This window comes from Poecilia mexicana, unplaced genomic scaffold (genome assembly GCF_051168715.1).
Source record: "Poecilia mexicana isolate PSO_F unplaced genomic scaffold, ASM5116871v1 scaffold_9, whole genome shotgun sequence".
Taxonomy (NCBI): Eukaryota; Metazoa; Chordata; class Actinopteri; order Cyprinodontiformes; family Poeciliidae; genus Poecilia; species Poecilia mexicana.
The window spans coordinates 17,665,903-17,693,780 of NW_028263378.1; the positions used below are offsets into that span (position 1 = coordinate 17,665,903).

Genomic DNA, 27,878 nt, shown 5'->3' on the forward strand with positions numbered 1-27,878 from the left:
TATTAATTTTCTGTGTTTGATGTTATCACACTGATCTGCATTTACCATCCTTCAGAAAAATCTTTAAACATGCTGGTTCTGGTTGGGGTTAAATAATTTTGCTTTTCATATCTACTGACATTACTGCTGCTTATTTCACATGCAGTTTTAGCCAATCCCCTCCACTTCAGGGTCGACAGGATTTTTCTAAATTAAATAATTTAAATCAGAAACGTAAACGATGTGGAAAATTTCTATGTGAAAGCAGCAGAACCACAGGGTAACTGGATACAGACTTAAATCAGAACCACAGAAGCGCTGTCAAAACAAAAAAAAAAAAAACATATTCTGTATCTTACCAGGAGATGGCAGCGATGCTCCTCTAAAAGATGTCCTTAAGTTTGGAGTAAGTTAGAAGCATTAAGTTGTAGCAAATGGTGGCTTTTGTTTATCTTCTACAACAGTAGATAAAAAAGATGTAAAGAAGTAAAGAACTGACCTTGAATATTCACTAGAACATAGAAAAAGTCCTCAGGTGACATTAGATTAAACTTAATCATTTAAATTCATATTTTTGTTTGTTTCAAGGATGAGCTTTACTGGTCTGCATAAACCGACCAGTAATGCACAGACCAAAGTATTAGCTCCATTGGCATTTTAGCAAGACATTTTAGCAAGACATTTTTCCTGTGTTAAAAGTGAACTTGCACTTTTTCATTAATATTAAGAAATTATTGACTTAAAACAAGCTCCTGTATCTTGCTGAAAAATGATTTGTAAGTTAGTTTTGTCTTATTTCAAGTTCACTATTTGCACTAAAAACTAGATAATAAATACTTGGTAAGATGAAACTCCTGAATTAATTTTATTTGTATCAGTTTATGTAAACGTAAAATGTATTAAGTAAAACTGACAAAGCATAAAGTAGCTATCCTATTCATCGCTTTGAGATACTTTGAGGGCATCTTTCTCTTACACTGTCGAAGAATTATGTCTTGTTTGAGAGCGCTAGCCTTTCACTCCACATCTAGATATTGTGCTTGACCTCATACTTTGAAAGTCACTGCTGACGTCTTGATATGCTCCTCCACACTTAAAAAAATGCAATTAAAGATGGCATCATGACCCAAATGATTAGATTGATTTTAACCTTACAGGACGAACAAGCTAACAAAAATACTCAAATTAATTTGGATTGTGAGACGCAGAATGGTATTTTAGGGTGCCATATTAGTTAACTACATAAATAACTTCAGCAGACAAACACTGAATTTACAGTAAACAGGCTAAAAAGTGTAATATCCTTTGTTTTTAAAATTTGTGACGCATGTAAAATGTGCAAAGCATGCAATCTGTCATTACAAAATAAAATCAAATGTCATTCACATTCTCTTCTTACATAAATAAACTCCTATAAAAATGATCAGTTGTTTTTTTTATTATTATTTTTCAAGAAAAACAACATAATAAGCCCTCCAGTCACCTTGTTACCTTTGACCTTTTGCCCGTGACGCACGACGCAATTGCCTCTGGCGCAGTGAGATAAGGCGGCTAACTGGAGCTCAACGTAGCGAACGTTCCAGATTACAGAACAGTTTTTGGTTAATTAAAAAAAAATGTTTTTGGTGAATAAAGTGGAGCAGACTAGCTACTTGTCAGATGACGGAAAACGTTGAAGTATCGTTTCTGCTTCAGCACGGAGTATCTGTTTAAGCAGAGAGGTAATGAAATACAACAGACACCGACAGGCCTCTGCGTCTGCCTTTCTCTGAAGAACTACTGAGCGGGAGGAGACAGCCAGGTGAGGAAAAACTGTTCTCATCTATCGATAAGAACATCTGTATTTTTACAGATATTAGGCTGTTGCTGATGTGCTATTAGCTAGCTGCTAGCTAACGACTTTGCTAGCAAAGCAATATAACTGAAAAGCTTCTTCCCTGTATCGTTAATGATAGCAGTCGTTCTTCAGTATTGTTTATGCAATAGGGGTAACGACTTTTTTCAGTTCAGAGGCCACATAAAGAAAGACGTCAAAAACAAAAAAAGAGGATCTGCCAGAAGCAGCCAAAGGTAGTGGATTGTTGACCAACTGGGTCAGAACGAGTACTGCAGGTAAGAACAAAGAAAAATAGATTCTTACCATGATCAACATGCAGTTTTTGGTAGTGAACAATATATTTAATATTACAAGGCAGCTGTTATGTTAAGATGTACTAAATCTAGTTGTATATCTCACAATTTGTAATTTATCATTGTTAAATGATAAATTAAACATTTATCAAATGTCTGAAAGCTGTCTGACTTTTAATATTCTGTCCTAAAATGCGTTTTTTTAATGGAATGATCTCATTTAAGGAATGATCCCATTCCGTAAATGATCCCAAACACGATGTTATGTTCAGGGCAGTGATGCTGCAGCCCTTCAGATTCCTGACCTCACAAGATTCCTGATCAAAAGTGATTGGCAGATTACAAGTGATACCAGAGTTTTTCCTCTGTTAAATTACAGAGCATTTTAGTCATTTAAAGATGATATGGCAATAATCTGACCACAGTTTAACTTAATATATCCTAAAACCTAATCATCATGCTTTCTGCAGTCAGAACAGATCAAAACCCAAACTTGATTGTGAATTTACAAAGATCATTTGATGCATACATTTTTAACTGAGATAAATTTAAAGCATTCCTTTGAGTTCATCCTCCGGAGTCAACTCACAGAAATTCCAAGTCTTTTAATATATGGAAGAAAATAAGTTAATAGGTATGTCTAGTTTGTTTAATCTACATTGAATAAATTCACAATTAAAAATAGAGCTAGGCCACTCAGACAGGTAAATATGTGTCTGAGTCAAATCACTCCATTATAACTATGAGTTTGTTTATCGACTGGAAATGAAACGTCTGCTTTTAAGCCTTCCTCAACCTCCAAGAAGCTACTTTTTTTAGGTCTATCCTGTGTTTAGCTGTGGCACTAAACTTCCATGCAGGCATGTCAAAATACTCAGGACTGAAAACAAATGCACGCTGCAAAGTTCAAGATTTTATTTTACAAAAAAACAAAAGAGAGATCGTGTATCATTTTCTTTCACTTGTGTTGTTCTCTATTTGGTGCTGGTCTTTCATCCATTTGTCATTCCTTTCTGCTTCTGGTGACAACCCTTATTAGAAGCACAGCAGAAATCCAAGCAATGCGGATCATCATGAAAAGGTCACGCTGACACTGGCACACAGTGTCCCATATCAGTGGCATTAAATCAGATTATATCTTATCAGATCAACCTGCACGATGAAACGGGACTGGTGTGGAAAAAACTAGAAGTCTAGAAGGACTTTGATTGGGATAAAACGAGCAACATGAACACTAACTCATTTTTTATGAACTGAAACACAAACTATATTTAAATGTATTTGAAAACATTTCATTGACTGGAAAGTGACTTTTTGTGAATTGGTACAACACTTTTTTTTTCCACCCCTGTTGTTTCTCTACGCCCCTCAAATTTCCGTCACATTACCAACACAAACATCAATGCACTTTTGCAGTTTTATGTCATGCAGAAAGTAGTGCACAATTTTGAAAAGAAAGGAAAATTATATATGAATACAACTGCAGGTATTTTGGGGTCTTTACTAGCTTTACATATCTGGACACTGATTTCACCCTTTCTCTTTTTTTTTTTTTTTTTTTTAATCCGCTCAAGGTCTAACCAGGCAGAAAAACACAGATCTCTACCCATCTTTACCTTGGGTAGCAAAAAGTCATGATGCTGCATGATGCTGCCTGCCACCTCATTATTTTACTGACTATATGCAGATGTAAAGTTTTAGTTTTGCACCACACATGGACCCTTGGCATGTAAGCCAGGACGTTCAGTGTTTATTCTGATTATTCTTATCAGTTAAATGACTTCTAAAAATGATTAGCAAATAGATTTTATTTCCAGACTATAACAGGCTGCATAATTTATATATTTTTTATTTCTACCAAATATTTAAAGCCACAAGTTATTTTTGTTCCATTTTCTGTTGGTCAAAGACATAAAATCACTCTAAACTACGTCAAAGTTTTTGTTTGTAATACGACTTGTATTTAAAAGCTTCCCATCCTGTGTAGCTTTATAGTGACTTGAGTTTTTTTTTCCCTAATTCTGTCAGTACATCTTTAGCACAGAGCTCATCATGAAATGTGTAACCCACATGGTTTCAGTCAGCATGACTGTCCGACTTTGGTCTTGTCAAACTGCCTTTTCCACTGGAGTTACATAAGGCTTCCGCGAATGTATGATAACCTTTGTCTTACAGGACAGGCATCCCTGGATAGTGCACCCAGGTAACATTTTATGCTTTTTACTCCCACATTGTGCAGCAGCCTTGCACTAATGGAGTTGTCTCTTACAATCATACTAAGGGTTTTTATTCTGCCATGGCATCAAGTATTTCATGTCCATGTAGCGAGGGAATAAAAAGCGCTCATCTCGACTGGTTGGGCAGAAACCAGCTCCTAACGTGACACAAGTGTGCTAATTGAAATAATAGAAATTATCAGTATCCTGATCCAACTGCACCAAACCATAAAACCATAAGTTCTGCCGAATGAGGTCCTATAGTTCCCCAAAGGAAGCAAACAGCTGTGCAGTGTCCTCTCTGCGTTGTAAAATCCTGAAAAGATATTTACTATGATTACACAAATTACCACAAAAGTTATAATTAAGATGTTTATATCATGTTTATCATATGAGCATTACAATTATGTTGACGTTAAGTAGGGTTTTACCATTTTAGTCCATTGTGCCGACTAACTGAAGACAGGAAATTGACACTTTATTGGAGTCAAAACACAGCCAACACTTGTTGCTCATGCATCCAAGTTGCTTTTAAACAACTGTCACACAAAGTGCTAAGCAACTATATCTGACCTGAAAAATGGGCACACTGATAAAATTTGATTTATAGCCATCAATTAAAAGAGCATCTTGATGTCACTTTGGACTTTCTCTGACCGTCGACAGCCGTTATGTAAGCTCAAACTGCAAAACCTGATGCTGTGGGATAAACCATGCTGTTTTATCCAACTGGCCTCCTTCGCTCTTTATTCATTTACCTGTGAATAAAATCGTTCTAGTTGAAGACAAAATAGTAATGTTTCAAAGGATGAGCCATGGCCACGTTGAAACAATTATCCAACCATTGCTGTAAATCAAAATGGCAGACGGATGTCTGAGAGGAATGACACTTGTTGAGTGTGATGTAATCTCTCTGTGGGGCATGTGACTGAGAAACACTGCAGTTTTAATACTGAGTTTTTCTCCAAAGGCTTCTGGGAGTCTCTGGCATGCTATGTTTACATATCTGAACTTGTTGTCTGACACTTATCATATTTTTCCATCTCAAATGTTTTGATTGATGGAGGCGCAGCAGGTTTCCATAAAGGTCGCTGTTGCATAGTTTCACTAGAGCGAAGCTTTTACCTGCACCTGACACAAAAGGTGTGATCTTGTGAGGTTCCAGAAATTTGACAAACATGTGTAAACCACTTACATAACACCAACATACATAACGTCAACCAGTAGGAAAATGAAAATATAATTTGCTCAGCTGCTGTCATTGTCGACAGCAATGCTGAAGCTGATGGGTTTTGCTTTATGATCATGCCTGACCCCATGCAGAAATGAGGTTTCTTTAGCTCACTTCTGTGTTTAGAAATGAGCTAAAGATTTTTTTTTAGGGTAAACTTTGGATGCATCTAGAAGGAGTCGTTTTCTCCTCAGTTTTTGCTCTTTTTTGCAAGGTTTTGCAAATATGCAGAGAGAAGCTGCAGCTTTGAAGCTTCCTCTTCATCTAATGTGCAGGTAGTGAAAGAACTAGAGTTGTTATGTAAATTACACCTCTAGCGATTTACATTACTAGAGATGTTGTCACCTAACCTGCTTAAACAGAATCAAGATTTTATCAATTTGACTGCCTAACCAAATTTTTAAATGATATATGACGATTGTAGGTATTAATGAATAAAACTTTTGCTAAAAACTGCTTAAAACTTTAAGTATTTAGCAGTTATTCAATCTTACTTTATTTTTTTGACCGTGTATTAATAGCTTCAATAGCCAGATTGAAGCTACTGAAGCCAAATCCAGTCTGCTCTGACTTGATGGGAGCAAAAGGGTCAAAATTGGAAAGCTTTTGATTTGGTCTTCAAATGCAGCCACAAGAAAATTCATTTTATATGAACAAAACCAGCAAAGTAGAAGAGATTTTAGGTTATGTGATCGTCCACACATTATTTAAAAAAAAAATTGATATATGTGCAAACCTGGAAGAGGCATGCCTCTAAAGACTTGCAGCAGCAAGAGCTTCACAGGCACGGGCAAGTTTTTCAAATTTTCTACTTCAGGATTGGGCAGTACTTTGATGAGCGTCTATCACATAAAATCTAAATAAATTAATACTGAAGTTAAAGTTTAAAAAAATATGAATACCTTTAAATGTCCAACAAGTTAATCCATGAGTATCAGGAATCTATTAATCGCGTTTTGCTGTAATACAAACATTCTTTAAGAAAATGAAAACCCTAAAGGGCCTTGAGAAACAAATTTGGAGTTAGATTTGTTTTAATTTCAGCACTTCAGTGTGCTGGGCCTCAGGTCATATTTAATCCCATTCTCTGACCATTTAAATCGGGAACTGCAGCGGTCTCTGGAATCTCTCCGGCTCATTGTGCAAGTCCGCTAAGCCAGATTAATAAACGGACAAATCTGCTTAGTTGTGCTGCAGTGAGATCTCATCAGCGTCGCATTTATTTACATGTTTTTGTGCAATTAAGAGGGCCTCTCAAAAATTTGCAATCCATCTTGTGAATTGGGACTAAACCTACAATAACATAAAGTAAGTATGCCTTTGAAGTCATGTCATGGTGACTAGCTGCAACCAGGCAGAAACTTATCTCTTTGTGATCAGAGCCAAAGCTTCATCTGATTTAGGTGTGATAGAAGTTCAATGAGGAAGTACAACGACATTTAAATATTTAAAGTTTAGGGTTTGTTCTCATTGAACAAGCACAAACATCATGGATAGGATAGACCAACAAGAATAATTCATTAGTGTAAGAGTAAATCATTCTTACCAAATAAAAGCTTAATTTGCTACAATCAAAAATCTTGGTTTATATCTACGCTTTGACTGTGCCATTCAAACAAGTGAATAAGCTTTAATCTAAAGTTTAGATTCTAAACCAACCTGACGTACACTCACCGGCCACTTTATTAGGTACACCTTGCTTGTACTGGATTGGACCCCCTGTTGCCTTCAGAACTGCCTTAATCCTTCGTGTCACTGATTCAACAAGGTACTGGAAACGTTCCTCAGAGACTCTGGTCCATATTAACATGATGGCACCACGCAGTTGCTGCAGATTTGTCGGCTGCACATCCATGATGCGAATCTCCCGTTCCACCACTTCCCAAAGGTGTTCTATTAGATTGAGATCTGGTGACGGTGGAGGCCATTCGAGTGCAGTGAACACGTTATTCAATAAACCAGTGTGAGAGGATTCACGCTTTATGACATGGCACGTTATCCTTTTGGAAGCAGCCATCAGAAGATGGATACTCTGTGGTCATAAAGGGATGGACATGATCGGCAACAATACTCAGGTAGGCCGTGGCATTGACCCGACGTTAATGAGCCCAAAGTGTGCCAGAAAAATATCCCCACACCATTGCCTCACCACCACCAGCCTGAATCATTGATACAAGGCAGGATGGATCCAAGCTTTCATGTCATTGATGCTAAATTCTGACCCGACCATCCGAATGTCGCAGCAGAAATCAAGACTCATCAGACCAGGCAACGTTTTTCCCAATCTTCTATTGTCCAATTTTGGTGAGCCTGTGTGAACTGTAACCTCCGTTCCCTGTTCTTAGCTGACAGGAGTGGCTCCCGGTTGGTCTTCTGCTGCTGTAGCCCAGCCGCCTCAACGTTCGTTTTGTCATGCGTTCAGAGACGCTCTTCTGCATTGGCTGTAACGAGCGTTTATTTGAGTTACTGTTGCTGTTCTATCAGCTCAAGCCCATCTGACCATTCTCCTCTGACCTCTGGCATCAACAAGGCATTTGTGCCCCCAGAACTGCCCTCACTGGATATTTTCTCTTTTTCGGACCGTTCTCTGTAAACCCTAGAGATACTTGTGCGTGAAAATCCCAGTAGATCAGCAGTTTGTGAAATACTCAGAACATCCCGTCTGGCACCAACTACCATGACACGTTCAAAGACACTTAACTCACCTTCCTTCCTCATTCTGATGCTTGCTTCGAACTGCAGCAGATCATCTTGGTCATGTCTGCACGCCTAAATGCATTGAGTTGCTGCCATCCAATTGGTTGATTTGACATTTGCATTAATGAGAAGTTGGACCTAATAAAGTGGCCGGTGAGTGTAGTTCTGATTGCATATTTAGTCATTGTCCTGTTGAAAAGTGAACCATCCCCCAAATCTTTAGCTTTTTGCAGCCTCTTGACAGTTTTTCACCAGTATGGTGGAGAAAATATCAATGGAATGTTACGTTCGTGACAATAGACGTTAATTTTTCCACATCCTTACCATTTTGCATACCAGACAGAGTTTGCATGTTTTTATTACTCTGTAAACAAAACAGATTTCCTTGTGCCACTCATTCACAGAGACCAGCTTAGTGGAGTGCACAGCTGGTTATCCTGCTGAAAAAAATTTCCCTGCTTTTGAAAACACCAAGTTTTATTGCTCCAAACAAATTACATTGCAAATAAAAGCTCAGTTCCCACATTAACACAAGTGTATAGAAGAAGTACTAGTTGCTAAATTGAACATTGCTCTTAAAAAAGAATATGGATATTGACAACAGAATAATAAAAAAAAAACATATTTACAGCTACATATATTTACATTATTCAAACATTTCAGTGTCACTCCTTATTTTCACATCTTAACTATTTCCAAGAACAATATTGTTCAGACATAGTCAGCAAGAACAACCTCTGTGGAATTATCTCCTCCGTTTGTTTCTTCCACATTAACGCCCTTTTCCACTTCAGTTGTGTTGTCGTTTTCACTTCCGTGTCTCCCCTCCTCTATTCGTTGAAGTTCCAGTTTCAATTGCTCTTTCTCATTCAGGGTTATCTCAGCGTTCAGCTGCTCCTGACTTTCTTTTGCTGCCTTCTCGGCCTTCTCCTGTTTTTTCAGCTTCCAGTAGAAGGCCAGGTTTTTCTCAGGGTAGGTGACGTTGGCCAGCGGAAGCTTGAATATCCTCTTGCTCCCCGTCGTTAGGAGGAGGAAGGTGAGGGCAGACAGGCAGAAAGGCCAGGTACATGCCGGCAAACCAAACTGGAATACATGAACATGAGTGTGAGATACAAATAAATGGCAAATCAAAAAATCTGTTGGTGCAGATCTCTATACCAACCCTGGACATGATGTTGGCGATGGCTGAGCCGAGGTACGCGCAGAAAAAAGCTGCAGAGGAGAAAAAGTTTTCAAATCCCCGTGATATAACGAGTGTGATTGCATATCAGAAATACCATATCTGCGCTTGACTCAGTTTCTTACGGCTACGTGTCACACCCACACCTTTTAGATGAAGGCTTTATCTTGACAGGCATCTACTCACCACATGTGATGGCAAGCAGGTGCACCTGCCAGGTGAGAGCGTAAAACATCCCTCCTACAGCGATGCAGGCTAAGACGCAGTTGTATCCCCAGAGACCAAAATAAATGTCCTCAAAAGGAGCTGATAAAGCCAGACCTGTGAGGAGGAAAAGAAATGCGCAAAGCTCAAAGAACCAGAAACAATAAGTCAAAAGAAAACGGCAGCAACTCGGCGTTCTGCTGAACTTAATATTTGCTCTATATGTTCTACTGGACAATTTACACCTAAACACAAAAAGCACATGTTTGTTAAATGCAAGAGAAAATGTAGGGTCTTCTAAAATATGGAAAGCACGGGGGAGGTGGCATCATGCTGTGTGGCTGCTCTCCTTCAGCAGAAACTGGGAAGTTGATCAACATTATTGATGGGTAAAGTACAAGGAAGCCTATTGGGAGATGCGAAAGATTTATGATTGGGATATTGTTGACTTGATTCGCAAGGACGCAAACATAATGTGTGGTTGATTGTTGCTATATTAGCCTCAAAAGAGGCTTTGTTCGAATCCCTCACCTGACACCATGCCCACAGCAGATCCCAGGACGGCATGGACACAGGTGATGGGTGAAGAGATGAAGAGGGAGATGATGAAGATTCCTCCGGTCCAAGGGTTGTCGCAGCCGTACACCTGACCTATTCCCACTGGTATCGACCTGAACAGCTGAAAAGGAGAGAAAGAAAATATATTTTTTTCTAGAGCATTACAAATGCAAGCAATGATAAACTTTGCCTTTAAAGATAAAACAACTTAAAAAGTACTCTGCAGAAAATGAGCACATCAACGTCGTCGTGTCAGAGGTGATACAGAGCAGAGAAAGAAACAGAGGTAAAGGGGCCTGCTGCTGACCTTTGCCACGTCGATTTCAGACCAGGTAATGTTGGGCAGCTCCGAGCGTGGCTGGATGTGGACTTGGGGGAAGTGGTGGTTATAGTGGCCCGTGGCGACCATGTGGAGACACACCAGGATGTTGAATGGCAGCGTGAACACCGGCAGATCCCAGCGGGTGTTAATGGATGCCAGGGCACTGGACACAATCGGGCTGAAATAAAGCAACCCAAAACGGATATTTGTTAAAAAGATTCAGGCTCATGAGGAACGTGTGTGTCTGCTGCAAACCTATATTAAAACACCTAAAGCGCTGTCTTTCTTTATCACTGAATGAAATAGGATTAAATATACTGCTGCACACGAGAAATGAAGAGACCGCTGAAGTTTTCTGAAATGAGAATATCTGCATGACAGTAATTACATTATAGAGTTTGTTGATTTCCCAAACGCGCACGCATTATTTTTGTTCTGCTCAGCTGAGGACTTGGACCGAAAGCCAATGTGCATGATGGGGGGGAGAGCATGCTAACACGAATGAAACCGGATGCAAAATCCAGGTCATTCCACTAAATGTTGATTCCTAAGTTAAACGTTTTGATTGTTCTCTCAGCGATAGGTTGAAAATAAAAATGAAAAGTAATTTGGATGTTTTAAAATCTTAAAGTTGTTTTTTAATATTTCTCAAAGCTGTTTCAGAAAGTTGAAGCCTGCATGGACACGTCAGTGCTTACCACATCATGGACATGAAGATGTTGGGCAGCAGAAGCCACCAGTACCAGTCGCCTGCATTGGAGAACACAGCCATCAGGAGACCCACCAGGATGCCGTTGTATCCATAAAGTCCTGCAGCTATTGCACCCCTGAAAGAAAGTACAGTAACTGATCACTGCTGTACATATTGTAATTCACGTCAAGTACTTTTATTTATATTTCTACATAATGCTTTATTCCAGATGAATGTTACTTTCTCACCTGCTTTGCTGCAGAATGAGAGCAGAAATTGTTGCAAAGAGTGTCCCCACGAAACCGTTGAGGGCCCACCAATAATTTTGCAGGATGAGGCCAGCAAAAATGACCAGGCCACTCAGAGGGTTGTTAACAAACATCACCTGGGCTGCTCCGCGCAGAACCCAGTCCAGGAGCTGCAGCAAGAGAAACTGTTCTGAAAGGAGAAGCACAAACAAGCTCATTACCTGATGAAAGGTTGGACAATTACAGATTTAGACTTGTAAATGTTTGTTAGTTGCATCTCAGTTTTTCTTATGACTAGATTATTCTAACTTTCAGAGCAGTCTGTGCACCGTTTTGTTCTTTAGCACTGCTCTGTTTTTAAAGTTAAGGACCCTGTGTTAGGTTTGACTTACTCTCCATCCACTTTCCAAACACCTCCATGTCTCCCGAGAAATAGGACACCCCCTTGCGGAAGCGGGACCAGGCCGTGTGCAGGCATGATGGTCCTGCAGGCCCTGATTGGCCCTCCACCCTGTCTTCCTGGGACGGGTTGTTCTCAGGGCTAGCCATGAGAGGATGGAGCTCCTGGATTTAAATAATTGCACACATTGCTTCAGTCATACAACCCAGGACTATTAGCTGAATTAAAGAAAAACACAAACTTACAGTGAAGACTGGAGAAGGAGAGCTGACTGGAACAGGTGCAGAAGAGGAGCTGCTGATATTCTTTTGAATATCCTAAGTAAGAAAAACTACTTTTAATATTTGAGTATAAAACCACTAAAAGCTTTAAAATAAAATATTGTCAATTCAAATGCAAGTTATTGTTTAAAAGCAGAAATAAATCGCTTCATTATTTTAAAGTTGGCTTTTTTACTTCTGCCATAGGCAGCCTTTGTTCTCATCAGATATTAATTTGTAAGGGAGTTTACACTGTGCAAGGTAAAAATTAACTTTAGTACCTTTTTATACTAACCCTTGCGTCGTCTTGGAGGTCAAAAGTGACCCACTAGCATGTTTAGCTGTAGAAAAACTACCTGACTACCAGGAAAAAAAAATATTGTCCAATCACCATTTTTTTTAATCCCACAGTCTTTGTAAGGTAATTAGAATATTTATGCACTTACTTTGTCTCTTCCCATAAAATGTTATTACTGTTGAATGCCATTTTTATGAATTAGATAAAGGTAAGTACAAAAGTCCCACCCCTTCACATGTGGTATCATTGAAAAGCCCTAAATGACCTCCTCTCTAGATACCAAAAGGAATTAATTCAGTAGAATGGAGGGGGTGGGAGATATTCAAGTTTAGAAATGTCCTCTACAGAGGACAAAAATGAACTACTGGTAGTCAGGAGGTTTTAAACTATCTTTTTCCAACTTGAAATTTTATGACTTTTCCTAAATTGATCCCATCATTAGAAAAAGTGACACTTTGTTTTTATTTATTTATGCATTTGGGCAGTACACCACTACAGCACAAGGATTGTCTTATGGGTCATTTCTGACCCGTGAATTATAAAACTAAACAGCCGAAAAAAGTTCAAAGGTCACACAGAAACTGTCTCTAATACATAAACACACACACCTACACACCAAAAGGTCACATATAAACTTTCTGTAATACATACACCTACACACCCGGATATGCACCCACACACACACACACACATCAAATAAACTGGATTGATGTACGATGCACTGCATCGAGTCAAAATGGATGTCGTCTGACGTCTATTTGGTAAAAACTGTGACCTTTGCTGAAGTAATTAAAGAAACAAGTTCAAATCCATGCTGAGAGTGAAACTCCTTCAATCAGGGCTCCTCCGCAGCACTGATTGGCTAAGCAATGTAACGTGATCCTCTGCAGCAAGTGATGGCAAAGCGGGGCGTCATCATGACTTTACACAAGTGTGTCTTTACCTCCGCGGCAGAGGCTCCGCCGAACCCCTGAGATCGACTCATCGAAGCCCTGAGGTTCGATCGAACCCAGGTTAAGAACCACTAGTATAAAGGATATAAAGGTGCCCTAAATCAAAGTACCGCTAGTTGATTCCTTGCTGAAGTCATGAGTAGATTTGTCACTGTCCAACAGATCATAGGTTGTATGTTAACACATCCTGTCCTACACAAGATGTTGAACATCTTATATAATTTTGCAGGATGTTAAACATAAGATTTTGAACATCTTATGCTCAATATCTTATGTTGAAGATGTCCTTATGTTGTAATGTTGAAGGATGTTGTATGAGAGAAGTATTTTCATAGTTGATGTCCTGAACAGTATAAATAAAAGAATGAGCTGTTGACAAAAAAGTTAGATTGTTGACTTTTTTCCCTTTCAGTATAATTAATTCAGAAGGAATTACTTCACATTTATATGATTACAATAATAAACTTTTACTGTGTAAAAGAAAACTTATGACAGTTGGTTTGTCGTAAAAAAGAAAAGTGTGATACTGTTTGTCGTTTTGTGTGTGTAACAAAAACAATACATGATAAAAATGACTTAAATTGAGTTGAATTAACAAATAACAGATTGTTTCATCGTGCAAAATAGATTTTGGATTTCAAATTCAAGTAAGCTGCTTGATTTTGGGGCTTTTGTTAGGGAGGGTCATTTTTGACACGAAGGACAAGGGGAGTAAAACAGAATGTTAAGAACGCACGAAGGTTAAATATTTAACTAAAAGCAAAATCAATTCATTCAAGCACAAGAACAATTGATTTTGATTGATTATGATTTTTACTGTCATACCCACAATCTATTTATAGATTCTTATTTATTGAAATTTACTGATCTAGTAGAGTTTCAAACTGCACAGATCATGTTTAAAGTCAGAAACAAAATATTGCCAGAAAAGATTCAACAATTATTTTCCGATAGAGTGGGGGGATATGACTATAGAGAAAACCTTAACTTCAGAACTTTGAAGGCTCGTACAACAATGAAAACATTGTGCATTTCTGGTGTTGGTGTGAGGATCTGGAATAAACTTTCTAAAGAGCTGAAGCAAAGTCCAAGTATGAGACATTTTAAGAAAGGTCTCAAGACAGCTATTATTCAAAGTTATAAGGAAGAACAAGGGGGATAATCCTGGTTGGAAATTAAAACTTTAAGTATGATGTCATCAAGTAGGTGGCATGTCGGCGCAGGTGTGGGTAAATATATAAAGGTATGTAAATAGCTGTGTATTTTGTCTATAAGCAGATGGGAGTGTATATGGGTGTATGTATATGTACATATGTTTGTATATGTAAATATGTATATATGTATGTGTACAGATGTGTATGTGTGTGTATGCACTATTTTCATCTAGCTGAGGAAATTTTATTACACTTATTATTTCCTTTGTCAGAAAGGATACTGGATATTGAAAATACTGTGACAAATTACAGCTGGAAACGGGGTATGATTACATAAGTTATACTTCATCATACTCCTTTTCAGACTCATAATCACCGATGTGATGTGTTTTTTTTTGTTTTTTGTTTTTTTATTGTTTTTTTTTTGGTGGTGTTTACACTGTCGGTGAAAGGTTTGTCTGAAATAAACTAAACTAAACTAAAAAAAAAAACTAAAAACTAAACTAACAAAGAGCCAATTGTTTTCTCTTAATATTTTTTAATACTAGCTCTCTTACACAAACCATTTTATTTGCATTCCGATCATATTTAACTGTTTTTCTGCACAACACAGACTTCAGCGAGAATTTAAAAAGTACCCCTACCTTTGTGCAGTGTGATTCAGTCATATGTCACAGAACAGGCCGAGGTTTCAGGCACTGCCAGCTTCTCTTTAGCTGCATAACACAGAGCTACAAGAGCTTTTATGCAGAAAAGAAAAACTCCACCTCTATTTCACACCCATGTCTTTTTTCCCCGTGCTCATCAATAACAGGATAAGACAACCTTTCACCACTTCTTAATCTCTGAAGACATATAGTCTCCTAATTTAAAAAAGTATATATTTTTCTGACTTCTTTTCCTGTGATCTATGAATGAATGGCAAATTGCTACCAGTATAACAAAGCTGTAAAATGTAACCGGATGAAACGGATTTCTTTTTTTGCAAAACAAAATAATACATATATTTTTATTTTCTATTTAACTAACAAATATTACAACATTTCCTGAAGCATACGTTGCTAAGTCCTTGTCTGCAATTTGTCTACGTAATTTTGCTGACAAACTCCAAAATACTGTATATTCAGAAAACTCACATAACCAAGTCTTCATTTTTTAGAAATTAACTTATGCCTGGCATATTGTAACACAAGACAGACAGTTAACTGAGTGAGATTTCTGGTGTGATTAAGAGAGGAATGAAGTGGAAACAGGTCCAGTGAAATACATCATAAGTCTCTAGATCTTTCCAGGAATATTTTTAGAAAGCTGTTCCTCATGAGCAGCAGGCAAACATTTGATGTGTTTTACTGTGTAAATTAGAATTTAGAAGGATTCAGTCACCACCAAAAAATACAGCAACTGAATTGATGCACAAAATCCTAAATCAAAAAGGGATGGAAGAAGGGGCAGCACTGGTGAAACACAACTGGATCAATATGAACTTTATACCAAAAATGTGGATACAGCTCTTGTTTTGGGTGTACAAACTCCACTTTTCCCTTTTCTTAAAGTTTGGGACCACTGCTCTTTTCTGCCACTCTCCAGTCACAAATAAGTGACTGTTGGGTTATTTGGGTTCTTTTTTGCACATGCATTTTGATCATTTTTCTTTTTCTGCTTTTTGCTTTTATTTAGATTGTTATCAGATGTTTATTTACTTATGTTAATTATTATTTACTTATGTTAGTTATTTCTGTTAATGTTTTTTTTTCTGTTTGCTGATTTATGTTTACTCCCTGCTGTCTCTGAACCAACCAGCCACCAGTTCTCTGTCCAGTAATCAAACTCCCCCAGTATTGACGCACTAACCGTTGGAATCTATCTTCTTCTTCCATGTATCTCTCCTTGTACTGCCAGAGTTGTATTTTCTGCAACAAGTTGTAGGTTTCTTTATAGTTATTTTCTAATTTGATACATAGAATGTATCATCTTCTGTAATCATGACAGTGATGGCATCAAATTTTTTCTCCCAGAGATATTCCATGTTTCAAGACTTTGAATAAGTTTGTATGGTTCTCAGTCCACATCTGCCACAGGTTGCATTGTAGACTCTCCTGATATTCCTCCATGCAGATTGTGAGACAACATGGAAGAGGTTTCCTGAAACCACCAGACCAAGAACCATCAAGTACAGTGAGCTCCTCCCCAGACTCCATCCGTCTATCATCATCCCAGTAATCCAGCTTCTACAAAGTAATCCCAAAATGCCAGAGTTGTGTAGGATAGTTACACTTACTTGATTAACTTTTAGAAGTGTTTTTACTGTAATATACTTTTTGTTTTAACTTATGTAATTTTATTATGGAGTATCGCTATTCTTAAGTAAAATTTCTGGATACTCTACCCACTTTCTAGTTCTTGTTAAAAAATGTTATATTAAAAAAAATTGATTTGGGAAGAAATATATTTTGCCTGCTTTTCTTTTGTAATTGTTATATGAATTATTTTCTCTTTGGTCCTTAAAATACCCAAATTTTCACATAATTTTATATTTTGGGCTGACTGGTGATGTAATTTTTAAACATTTAATAATTGTTTTGAGAATTTTTATTATTTTTTTATGAAATGTTGAACTTGAGTAATAATTTGGATGGTTATTTCTTTTTACTTTTACTTTTATTTGAGTAAAACATGTTGAAGTAGAGCCACTCTTCCTTGAGTAAATTCTTGGGTACTCTACCCACCTCTGTAAAATGCATCAATATTTGAAGAAAGGTTGCCACACACCATGTTTTGCAACAAACTATGTTCTATTGCTTTGATGCAAAGAAGAAAAAGAACTCCTAATACCAAACTGTTGGTTGGTCACACCGATACTGACATCTTGTGGACACACAGCTACACTGTGTGCACAATTATTAGGCAAGTCTTATTTTTGAGGATTATATTTATGCTGCCTAATTATCCGCCGCACACTCCAGCCCAGTTGGTGGCGGTAGTGCGCCCATAAGCTGGTCTGACACGCGCCAGAAGATGGAAGAAGATAATGAACGAGAATAACAACAACTATGGCGGCTGAATGACGGGCTCTGTACCCGAGGTGTCTACTCGAACATTTCCCGTGCGGACAGAAAGGTTGTTTTGGATCCATTTATCTGAAACCGCCGACAGGGCTGCTGCTTCCGCTGAAGAAGACGATGAAGATACGCAGCGCAGCTGAGTTTCCAGGCCGACCCAGACCCGAACCAATGCGGTAACTACTGTTAAGAAAATAAATTTAGAATATGCTAGTTTGAAAACTTAGCATGTCTTGATTGAAATAGCCTAATTATAGTTTTCAGATTAATAACTTATTCTGCCCTATTGACCTTTATTTTATCTGTAGTTGCAGCAGATTGTTTGCTAAGATCTTTCTGAAAGTGCCTTTTGTCTGTCTGGGAAACAATCAGGAGAAGTTCCAGCTTTTCACACTTATCTGTGAAATGCCATAAAACAGCAGGAGTCCAGGCCAGTACAGGAGAGTCTTTGCTTCCACTCTGTTTAGACCAGAGGTTCCCAAACTGTGGGGCGTGGCCCCTAGGGGGGGCGCCGTGTCATTGCAGGGGGGGCGCGGGAAGCCGTCTGGATGAACAAACAAAACAAAACATGAACACTGTATGCTCTGGGTTTTTACCTTAGAATGGCCAACTCTCTGTTATTCCTATGTCAATTTGATACAGTAGAGGCTTCCACACTTCCCATATTTGTGTCCTCTGTCACTTTTATCAGCAGTTAAAACTGTTTAATCCGTTGTTAACATGTTGTAAACTTTTTTCCGAGCCGCCTTTAAACGCAACATGAGCGCTATGACGCTTGCGCTGGGTTTACACCTGTGAAGGAGACCTGCTGCTGCTGTGCGGAGCTACGTAGGTTTGGGTTAGAATCACGGCAGCAAACCAGCAAAACGCAAAGAACTTTTCACAGTTTTTCCCTCCAAACTAACCGACTGAGTTGAGTAAAGCTGCTGGATGCAGGTAATGTTAGCTAAAAGATGACTAGCTAATATCAATACAGAACCTTAAGCTTAACAAGTACCTTGTAGACTACCATGTTGGTGTCTATTTTCAGCTACGTACATTCATTTTGCCCCCAAAACAGTCGATGCCCCCCCCATCCCCCCAGCCATTTGTAATCCATGGGGGGGGCGCAGAAAATGTTTGGAAACCACTGGGGGGCCGCAGAAGAAAAAGTTTGGGAACCACTGGTTTAGATAAAGGGGACAAATGGCTTTTGATCTTCTAAACAAATTGCAGGGAGTCTCTAACTTTAGAGAGGGTCAGAGACAGCTCCTGGTTGGATGAGCAAAGATACGCCTTATTTGAATAAATTAAAAGACAAGAATACGCCTTTACTATAAAAATTTGTGCACGTGAGGAACAAACTAGATTTGCTCTTGCAATTCTCCAAAGACGTCTTTGCTTTTCTTTCTTTCCTTCTTCTTTTCCATTTGTCTCAAGTAAATGAATGATGTCTCTGTTGTTCTGCAGTTTCTGTTGTAATTTCATACGTTGTCTTCTATTGGATTAAACTCCGTAATTCTGTGACGTCAACACTCGTTGTAGTTTTCTGTGTGGCTACACGCGGTCCGCCGGGAGAACCTGGGATCCGTAAGAAGATTGAGCCAGAGATATTTCCCAAAAATATACTATAACTTAAAATCTTCTTCAACACTACTTAGCGATGTTGAATGGTTAATATGGGCCAGAAAAGAATAGGTTTGCATTGAAAACTTTAATAGGTACACCGCTTTGGACTCGATCACTTTTTTGAGATTGTGTACAAATTGTGAACATAAGTCACAAATGATCGCCCTATGTATGAGTCCATCACAAAATTTTCACATCTGACTTATGAAAGCAGTTTAACTTTGTTTTTTCCTTCTTCAAATCATTGTACATAAAGGCAATGTTTACTTCTAAATTATTAATTTACTATGTGATAAACAAAATGTTTAATTTGAAGCAGAAGTGTTCAAGAACTATAGATTCCTAAAAAGTTGTTGAAAGCACTTCATTGAAAGAAAATTTTAAATTTCAAACTTCTCAAGATAAAATAAATGAGATAAAGTCAAATCTAAGTGCAAATGTTTTAAGGATTGAACAGTTTTGAATATCTTAAACTAAATATTTCATTACAATTAAGTCAATTTTCTTAGCAAGAATTATTTCTGACTGGATGTCATTGAGGGGAAGTTTTTCATTTGTAATATTGTAGGCAGCATGAAACTAAATTATCATCATATATGTATGCATTGCTTACTTGACATTTTGAAGTTTCAGTGGCTTCCAAATCATCTTTTTTTATATAAAATAATAACTATGTTTTTGTTACAATCACATTAACCATTACTTTTTATTCTTTCGCTTATCCAGACCTCCCTCAACGCAGTGCCTGAAAATAAAGCGAACTTCTCACTGACCACCAGTTCTACAACCAGACAAGAAACTCCCAAAACAGACCAGGACTTCAGCAAAATATGGAGAACCACTGTGAAGCACAACCTGCATGGGTAAAAGAAGAAAAGGAAATATTAGAATCTCTGCAAATGAAAGAAAATTGTGGAGAGCCAGAGCCTCTTTTCATTAAAGAGGAGCTAAATAAACCAGGATCACAAATAAAAGATGAACAAGAAGAAATAGAACTTAAGCAGGTAAAAGAGGAACCACAACCGTTGCAGATAAAGACCAAACAAGAAGAAATAGAACTTCAGCAAATGAAAGAGGAGAGAGCAGAGCCCGAACCTCCACAGATAAAATATGAACAGGAGGAACTCAGTATAGCGCTAAAGAAAGAGCGGCTAGAACTAAAACAGCTGACTGATACCTGTACAGTAAATACCACTTATGAGGAAAAGGGCCTCTGGGAACCAGATTCAAACAGGGAACTTCTGGAGATATCTTTAGAACCTGAGAACAAAAATTATGAAATGGGCAATGATGAAGACACTAGATCGAGTAGCGATGAAGAACCGAATCAAAATGAGAGATGCCAGAAAAGCATAGATCAAGATGACAACGTAGGCAATCCAAACACAAAACGATTGCCGAAAACACACATGAATGATAATTTGTCTTCTTGTAAAGTATGTTGTAAGTTATTTGCACGGTCGTATTTGACAGAACACATGAGAATTCACACAGGTGAGAGGCTTTTCCCATGTGCTACCTGTGGAAAACATTTCATTACTGGAAGTAAGTTAAAAATTCACGTCAGAACTCACACGGGTGAGAGGCCTTTCTCATGTTTGACTTGTGGAAAAAGTTTTAGTGACAGAGGAAATTTGTCAAAGCACGTGAAAACTCATTCAGGTGAGAGGCCTTTCTCATGTTTGACTTGTGGAAAGGACTTCACTAATAAGGGAAATTTATTTCAGCATGCAAGAACTCATAGGGGCGAGAAGCCTTTCTCTTGTTTGACCTGTGGAAAAGGTTTTGCCCAGCAAATTCATCTGAACGACCACATGAGAGTTCACACAGGTGAGAAGCCTTTCGCATGTACAAACTGTGGAAAACGTTTCAGTGAAAGAGGAAATTTATTTCAGCACATGAGAACACATTCAAGTGAGAAGCCTTTCTCGTGTTTGACTTGTGGAAAAAGTTTTACCCAGCAAATTCACTTAAGTGATCACATAAAAATTCACACTGGCGAGAAGCCGTTCTCATGTTTGAGCTGTGGAAAAAGTTTCCGTCGTAGCAGTCATTTGACTGTTCATATGAGAACTCATCCAGGTGAGAGTTTATAAGTCATAAGATTTATTGTTAACAGCTGAAGTACCAGATGTGAAGTTCTTCATATGAAACTTGCCTTCTTTGGATTTAAGCTTTAGCCAATAGTTGGCTAGTTTTCTCCAGCAACTATTTTGCTAACAAGGACAGGATGTCCTTGTTAGACTTAAGATCTCGTCAACTCAAACAAACATGACCTCCAGGGTTTGTTTAAAACTAAAATTAAATAAAAATAAGAAAAAATTTAGGAAATGGTTATTTTGGCTATACAACTTGATATCTTTTTTTACATTTAGAATGTAATTGAAGTATTTTTGATAAAACTAGTTTTATTGAAAATACTAGTCTTAGCAGATGCAGTCTAACTTGGAGTAGTCCTTATGGTGCCACACTTCAACTTCTGATTGGTTGAGCAGTATCTCTTGATAACTCTGTACTGTGAAGTGCATTATCTTTGTGATCCAAGATCCATAATCCCAATTGCACCTTAGGAACCATCAAGAGCATTTTGCCTCTAAAGGTCAGAGAAAACTTCACAGATTTCAAAGACTTAAGTGAATTAGTTAATTTGTATGTCCTGTCCTTCCAGCCAAGTGAGGCATATATGGGAGAACAGAATGTGACCAGCTATATTTGTATCTGGTGGTTCTGGATTGATGCTTTTTACTTTTAAAGTAAAGTTTTAAAGTTTTTCTTTTTTAATCAAAACAGGTCTCTCATGTAAATTGGATCTCAACTGGACATCCTGTATAAATAAAGGTCAAATTAATAAAGTAATGGAGCACGGAGCTATGTCTAAGCTTTGATCTTCCCTTTCTCATTGGTTTGTAGATTAGTTTTTGTACATTTGTTTGCATTTTGTTTCTTTTATTAAATTATTAGCATTAGTTTAGAAATTTATTTATTTTTTAATTCTAACAGGGAGTAACTCTTGTTGAATTTTCTCCAAAGATAAAGGGTCAGTGTCTGTTCAAAAAGAAATGTAAAGGTGACAAATCTCCTGATTCTTCTTTAATGTGATTAGGATCACCTAGAAGACACTTAAGCACATCATCTAAGAAAATTATTTATTGTAGGCTAAAATCACTTAGTTGAAATATTCTAATCCTAATTTAACTGTGGGATTAAACCAGCTGTGGGGAAGGTTAAACCACCTCAAAGAGCTTGGAAATCTAAGTATGGGACAACAATAGGTTCACCAAACATGAGTTACTCAATTTTCTGGCATTGTGTACAGGCCAACCATTGGTGGGCAACAGTTTTGGGGAATAGAAAAGAAGATCTCGCCTACCTGTGGGGGAGATAATATCAACCTCATCTTTTAAGGTGGTGGAACCCTTTGATGAAACCTGAATCTGTCAAATTACCTTTTGTGTAATGGACGCCAAATTCCTATTTGACTGGTTGGATGGAGCTGCTATTCTACATGTTACTAATCTTTGACTTTTTGCGCATGTTGTCTTGTCCGTGAACTATGTAACTTATTTTTAATTGTTCATGTATATTTTTGGTCAAAATATTTGTTTGTTCTGAGGTTACTGAACATGAGCTGCACCTTCCTTTGAGCTGACCAGTGGAGTTATGTTAAACAGGCATCCATTGATTGTAGTGCATCTGCTTGCATCTTGGTTAAGTAACTATAACCAAGTTATAGTTACTTAACTTAATGGTGTGACCATTTTTATAGAAGTAATTCATTTTAATCCAAATATGCAATAATGATAATAATGCAAATAACAGAAAAATAAAGCAGATAAAGAATAATATGAATTTGATCAGATGGAATAAAGAGAGATTAAAAATATGTTGAAAATGGAGACTGAACTTAAAAAAAAGTTAAATACAAATGCACATTATGTACTTAGTTTTTTATTATCCCCCTCAGTGCAACTCCCTTGGATTATACGTCAAGTATTCCTGTTTCTAAAAACTCCACAATATTTCTTTGTTATAGTCTTGTACGCTATAATATAACTACTATTGTTATTTTTAAAATTTATATATATATATTTTTTTTTTGTCACTTGAACCTTTGCTTAAACCTATACATTTATTGCTGCACTTACACTTGATTTCCCCCTTTCTGAGCAATAATGACTGTCTTTTTTAAAAGGACCAAGTTTATAAAAGTTATGTATGAAAACTTAATATTTGGTTTTCAGACATTTATCTTGATGACAGCTATCTGCAAATAAATGGCAGCAAAACAAAGAACCCCTGGTGTTCATTACTCAACGTGGACAGAGTGTCTCTGTCCTGGTGGTGCTTTTATACCCACATATCATTTGGTGAAACTTTTTGGTTTTCATCATCAAACTCAGAACATCCCGCACAGATGTTTCATGCTGAGCCATTCCTGAACTTTTATTTATCAAGTAAAGCTATTCTTTCCGCTATGTGCCAAATTGACCTGGAGTGCAACTCAGTTCTCCTGTCCAGTAGGTGGCGACAAAGAACCAAGACGTTTCTTTCTAACCTCTCGGTCTGTCAGCAGTGGGGGTTGTTTCGCCATTGTGTCTCTCCAGCGACAATGTCTTTATCCCAGTCTCTGAGAATCTTTATCAGGGAGCGACTGACCGCTGCTGCTGAAGAAATATTCATAGAGTTTGATAAAACCATCGTCCAGTACGAAGAAGAGTTGGATCGTCAGCGGAGACTGTGGAAATCTGCTGGAAAACCAGCATAGAGCTGCAAAGAATAGGTATGAACCACCAGAGAAACTGATGTTGCTTTACTGATCACAGAAATGCAGGAAAGTCTGGTTGGAAGTGTTTTCTATGGACCTGATGTTTTTTAAAGGATAGGCAGCTAAGGTGGCATTGGTGTCTGATCAGAGTACTGCCAATTAAGTGATTCAAAAAAAGTTTCTCATTTACTTTTAGGTGAATGAAATACATCTTGACCTAACACTAGCCAAAGACACTTTAAAAGTTCTCACAGAGGAGACCTCTCTGAACTAACACCAATTTTACTCATGGATGAAGAAAACGCCATTTATACCAGGTGACTTTCTCCAATTAATGAAGTCAAGCTATCAAGTTTTAAATAATTGCAGACTTCCCAGATGTGAGCTCGATCTTCGTTGAATAATTTTACACAATGAAATATGTCACTTATAAACAGTACAAAATATTTGGAAATCTGCAGACTATTTCTGTTTACAATAGACCAGCTAAATGATGAGATGGTTTCTTTTGCCTACACTAATACTTCCTTTTTACTACATAAATTCATTATCAGTTCAAAAATACATCATAGATCCCAAAGGGTAATTAAATACTTGGCTTTAAGTTGTCAAAGCAAAGTGGTGTTTTTAATGGCCACGTTAATAATCAGTTTTGCCTTTTTGTCCCTCCAGATTTCCCACAGTGTCATGTCTGGAATGAGGAGGAGGTCCTCAATCACAAACATTTCTGAAATCAGGAGAGACACTTCAGATTGGACCAAGAAAAACTACAACCTCAGCACATGAATAAGTTTCAAAGTGAACAACAATGTTTGATAAAGATCAAGCACAAGAGGGAAGTAGAGCCAGAATAAAGTAGAAGGTCTGGAAAAAAACAAGATGAACAAAGATCCTCTTGCATAAAAAATGACCAAGCGGAACCAGAACCATCACAGATAAAAGATGAACTGGAGGAACTTTGCATCAGCCTGGAGAACATCAGCCTCCTGAACTGAAGCAAAGGAATATCTTTATGGTGAATCCTACTCATGGGGAAATGCTCCACATGGAACCAGAACCAAACAGGAGACGACCCCTCATTCAGATCTACTCTGAATCCAAGAATCAAAATGAGGAGCAGAGATATCAAATAGACCTGGAATCCCATAGAAATAAAGGGCTGGATCAAAATAAGAGGCCTCAGAACGCAAAAGGTCCCGGTGAACATGTAGAAGATGCTGAAGTAAAAAACAAACAAACGTGAGAGTAGAGTTCTCTACATAATTCAAAACCTGACAGTATTCTAACAGAATATTATTGAAAAGCTCACTTTAGAAACTTTATCACAAAATGAAACGTATGGATCAATTACACACAGACGGATGTTTGAAAGCCTTTATTTCGGTCATGATCTCCCACTTACAGCTTATGAAAACATGGCGTTTAAAATTAGAATATTACATCAGATCAATACGAAAGTAATCCAAAAAATTGGGGCTTAATGAAAAGTATATTTAATATCTGCTGAAAGGTTATTTTCAAAAATACTTTTAATCTGACAACAGACCTCATCTGAACGAATATCCCAATTTATTAAATATGACAGTTTTCTGATACTGGGATTATCGCAAAACTAAACCAGCTCACCTCTGTGAATTTTCATATGAACAGTCAAATTACTTTTTTGACAGAAACCTTTTCCACAGGTTCTGCACGAGAAAGGCTTCTCACCTGTGTGGATCCTGCTGTGGTGAAACAGACTTCCTCTTTCGCTAAAACTCTGTCCACACGTCAGACATGAGAACGGCTTCTCCCCAGTGTGAGTTCTCATGTGACCAGACAAACTGCTACTTTGAGAGAAACTTTTGCCACACGTCAAACACGAGAAGGGCTTCTCGCCTGTGTGAGTTCGTAAGTGACGAGTCAAATGGATTTGCTGAACAAAACGTCTTCCGCAAACCAAACAGGAGAAAGATTTCTCGCCTGTATGTGTTTTTATGTGCTTAGTTAAGTTTCCCCGTTCACTGAAACTTTTTCCACAAGTCAAACATGAAAAAGGCTTCTCGCCTGTGTGAGTTCGTATGTGCTGATTCAAGTAATTCCGAGCAAAAAGCCTACCACACACTTTACAAGGAGACAGATTATCATTAATGTGTGTTTTCCTCTGTGGTTTTACTTTTGGATAGCCTACATTGTCACTGTGACCTCTGATTTTCTGACGCCTCTTAATTCGCTTCAGTTCTTCATCTCTACTAGATCCTGAGTCTTCATTTTCATTTTCACTCATTTCCTGGAGTTGGTTGTGGGCAAGAAGTTGGTCGGAGTTTGGACCGGGTTCCCAGCAGTCTCCGTCCTCATAAGCCGGATTCACCATGATGGTATCAGTCTCTTGTTTTAGTTCTAGCTGTTCTTTGGTCAGGCTGATGTAGACTCCCTCCTGTTCATCTTTGATCCTTGGTGGTTGTGTTTCTTGCTGTCCTTTTGCATAAAAACATTCTTGTTCCCCATGGCTCTTTGGCTTCTGCAGAGGTTCTAGCTCTTCTGGATCATCTTTTATCTGTGATACTTCAACATTTCCCTGCTTCTCTAGCATTTGCTCCTTGTTTAATCTTTCTAGTCTCTCTTTACTTTGCTGAGGTTCTGGACTATTTTGTTGCAAACCGGGCCTTCTCTCCTGGTGGTAAGTGAGAACCTCCTCTTCCTGTGGGAAGCCTGAGGGAAGAGAAGAAGAAGAAAAATACAAAGGTGAGATTATCCTAAATAAAAAAAAAAGTTTTATAGGGAATAAAAGCCTCTCTAATCTCAAGGACGCATTCGAAATGAGTATTACAACATTATACATTCTAAATGTTGATGACCTCTTCATTCTTTACAGTATTTTTCACCACATTTTGACGCTCACAGTAGTACCCACCTCAAACTAATAACCCAAATTTTACAGACTCAGCACAGTCTCATTATTCCTGCTGGCAGTCAGCTAATGCATTAGAGTGAGTTTGGTCTTTGTGTGATGCTTGGTATTTATTTCAAACCCCTGCATATGACCTCACATAAACAGGTTAGGGACGAAAAGCTTACTAAAGTCTGAAAATGTAGGGAAAACTAAAGCTTTATGTCAGGGCTGTCATTCAATGTAGCAAACCACTAACATCCTATAAATCTGATCTGACTAATAAGGATTCCCTGCCATATCCTGGCTGTTGAAGCAGAACGCCACTGTACCTTCTAAATACGGTTTAGACAGAAAAGCAAGGTTATATGAAACCCAGCGTATCAAAGTGGTAAAGTTTCAAAGCATTTTCTAAAGGAAAAGGGTGACTTCAAAGGGAGCCGACTCCTATTATGTAGGCACGTGCAATTTTCATAATGCTTTTGTCTAAATACTTTATTGGCTCTGTTTAATCACCTGTTACAATTACCTACCGATTGTATGATATCAGGTGTTTTCGTATTTTGATCAGGCATCGAAGTAACCATTAACCCTTTAAAAGCCGCAGCAGTCAACCTGAAACAGCTTCAGAAAGACTTTCCTGCTTCTCTGTGATCATTAAAACGACATTAATTCCTGTGGCGCTTCATACCTAGTCTATGCAGGTTCATTTGGGGTTTCCAGCAGATTTCCAGCAGTCTCCGCTGACGATGCAGCTCTTCCTCGTACTGGACGATGGTTTTATCAAACTCTGTGAATATTTCTTCAGCAGCAGCGGTCAGCCGCTTACTGATAAAGTCTCTCAAAGACTGGGATAAAGACATTGCTGCTGCAGAGGCACAAATATTCACCTTACACCACTAAACATAGCTAACTCTGCTAACAGACCCCATACAATCTGCTTCCTGGTTTGACGGAGAATCGAAAGAGACGTCTTTGCTCATCATCGCCACCTGCTGGAGGAAAATATATCTCATAACTGAGCAGAAATACAGAAAATATGAAAAGCGTAATCTA

The 27,878-nt window shown here is 38.0% G+C and overlaps 3 protein-coding genes and 1 long non-coding RNA gene across 5 annotated transcripts; 2 read left to right on the forward strand and 2 right to left on the reverse strand.

The window, feature by feature from the left end:
* Positions 1-1,424: 1,424 nt before the first annotated feature.
* LOC148157676 (uncharacterized) lies at positions 1,425-11,220 on the forward strand. Its single transcript, XR_015764275.1, has 2 exons — positions 1,425-2,091; positions 11,172-11,220. It is a non-coding gene; the product is annotated as an uncharacterized LOC148157676 (long non-coding RNA).
* Positions 8,713-15,296, reverse strand: slc14a2 (solute carrier family 14 member 2). 2 transcript variants are annotated; one of them, XM_014992278.2, is made up of 10 exons: positions 15,166-15,296; positions 12,102-12,173; positions 11,849-12,020; positions 11,457-11,646; positions 11,216-11,344; positions 10,503-10,695; positions 10,169-10,316; positions 9,620-9,754; positions 9,416-9,465; positions 8,713-9,336 (listed from the first exon to the last, which is right to left on the reverse strand). In XM_014992278.2, exons 1-10 carry the CDS (start codon positions 15,187-15,189, stop codon positions 8,965-8,967), a joined length of 1,485 nt encoding a protein of 494 aa, XP_014847764.2. In that variant the 5' UTR covers positions 15,190-15,296; the 3' UTR covers positions 8,713-8,964. The 2 variants fall into 2 exon arrangements, with proteins under 2 accessions (XP_014847764.2, XP_087865026.1); XM_088008900.1 differs by lacking the exons at positions 12,102-12,173; positions 15,166-15,296 and having other exon boundaries at positions 11,849-12,005.
* A 1,771-nt stretch (positions 15,297-17,067) lies between these two features.
* On the forward strand, positions 17,068-23,481 carry LOC106920936 (uncharacterized). The gene is made up of 2 exons (XM_088008905.1): positions 17,068-17,756; positions 19,915-23,481. Exon 2 carries the CDS (start codon positions 20,019-20,021, stop codon positions 21,282-21,284), a length of 1,266 nt encoding a protein of 421 aa, XP_087865031.1. The 5' UTR covers positions 17,068-17,756; positions 19,915-20,018; the 3' UTR covers positions 21,285-23,481.
* Positions 23,482-25,313: 1,832 nt separating this feature from the next.
* LOC106920937 (uncharacterized) lies at positions 25,314-27,814 on the reverse strand. Its single transcript, XM_014992285.2, has 2 exons — positions 27,514-27,814; positions 25,314-26,644 (listed from the first exon to the last, which is right to left on the reverse strand). The coding sequence occupies exons 1-2, from the start codon at positions 27,683-27,685 to the stop codon at positions 25,566-25,568; spliced, it is 1,251 nt and encodes a 416-aa protein (XP_014847771.1). The 5' UTR covers positions 27,686-27,814; the 3' UTR covers positions 25,314-25,565.
* Between the last annotated feature and the right edge of the window lie 64 nt (positions 27,815-27,878).

What these genes read in the sequence shown, in the direction of transcription:
- LOC106920936 (XM_088008905.1), top strand. Translation starts at nt 20,019, where the DNA reads ATGGAGAACCACTGTGAAGCACAACCTGCATGGGTAAAAGAAGAAAAG.
- slc14a2 (XM_014992278.2), bottom strand. Translation starts at nt 15,189, where the DNA reads ATGACTGAATCACACTGCACAAAG. An exon ending in CTCATTCTGCAGCAAAGCAG is followed by an intron (nt 11,345 to 11,456) that starts GTGAGAAAGTAA and finishes ACTTTCTTTCAG; the next exon opens with GGGTGCAATAGCTGCAGGAC. An exon ending in CCTGCTTGCCATCACATGTG is followed by an intron (nt 9,466 to 9,619) that starts GTGAGTAGATGC and finishes TCTCCTCTGCAG; the next exon opens with CTTTTTTCTGCGCGTACCTC.
- LOC106920937 (XM_014992285.2), bottom strand. Translation starts at nt 27,685, where the DNA reads ATGTCTTTATCCCAGTCTTTGAGAGACTTTATCAGTAAGCGGCTGACC. An exon ending in AATGAACCTGCATAGACTAG is followed by an intron (nt 26,645 to 27,513) that starts GTATGAAGCGCC and finishes CTCTTCCCTCAG; the next exon opens with GCTTCCCACAGGAAGAGGAG.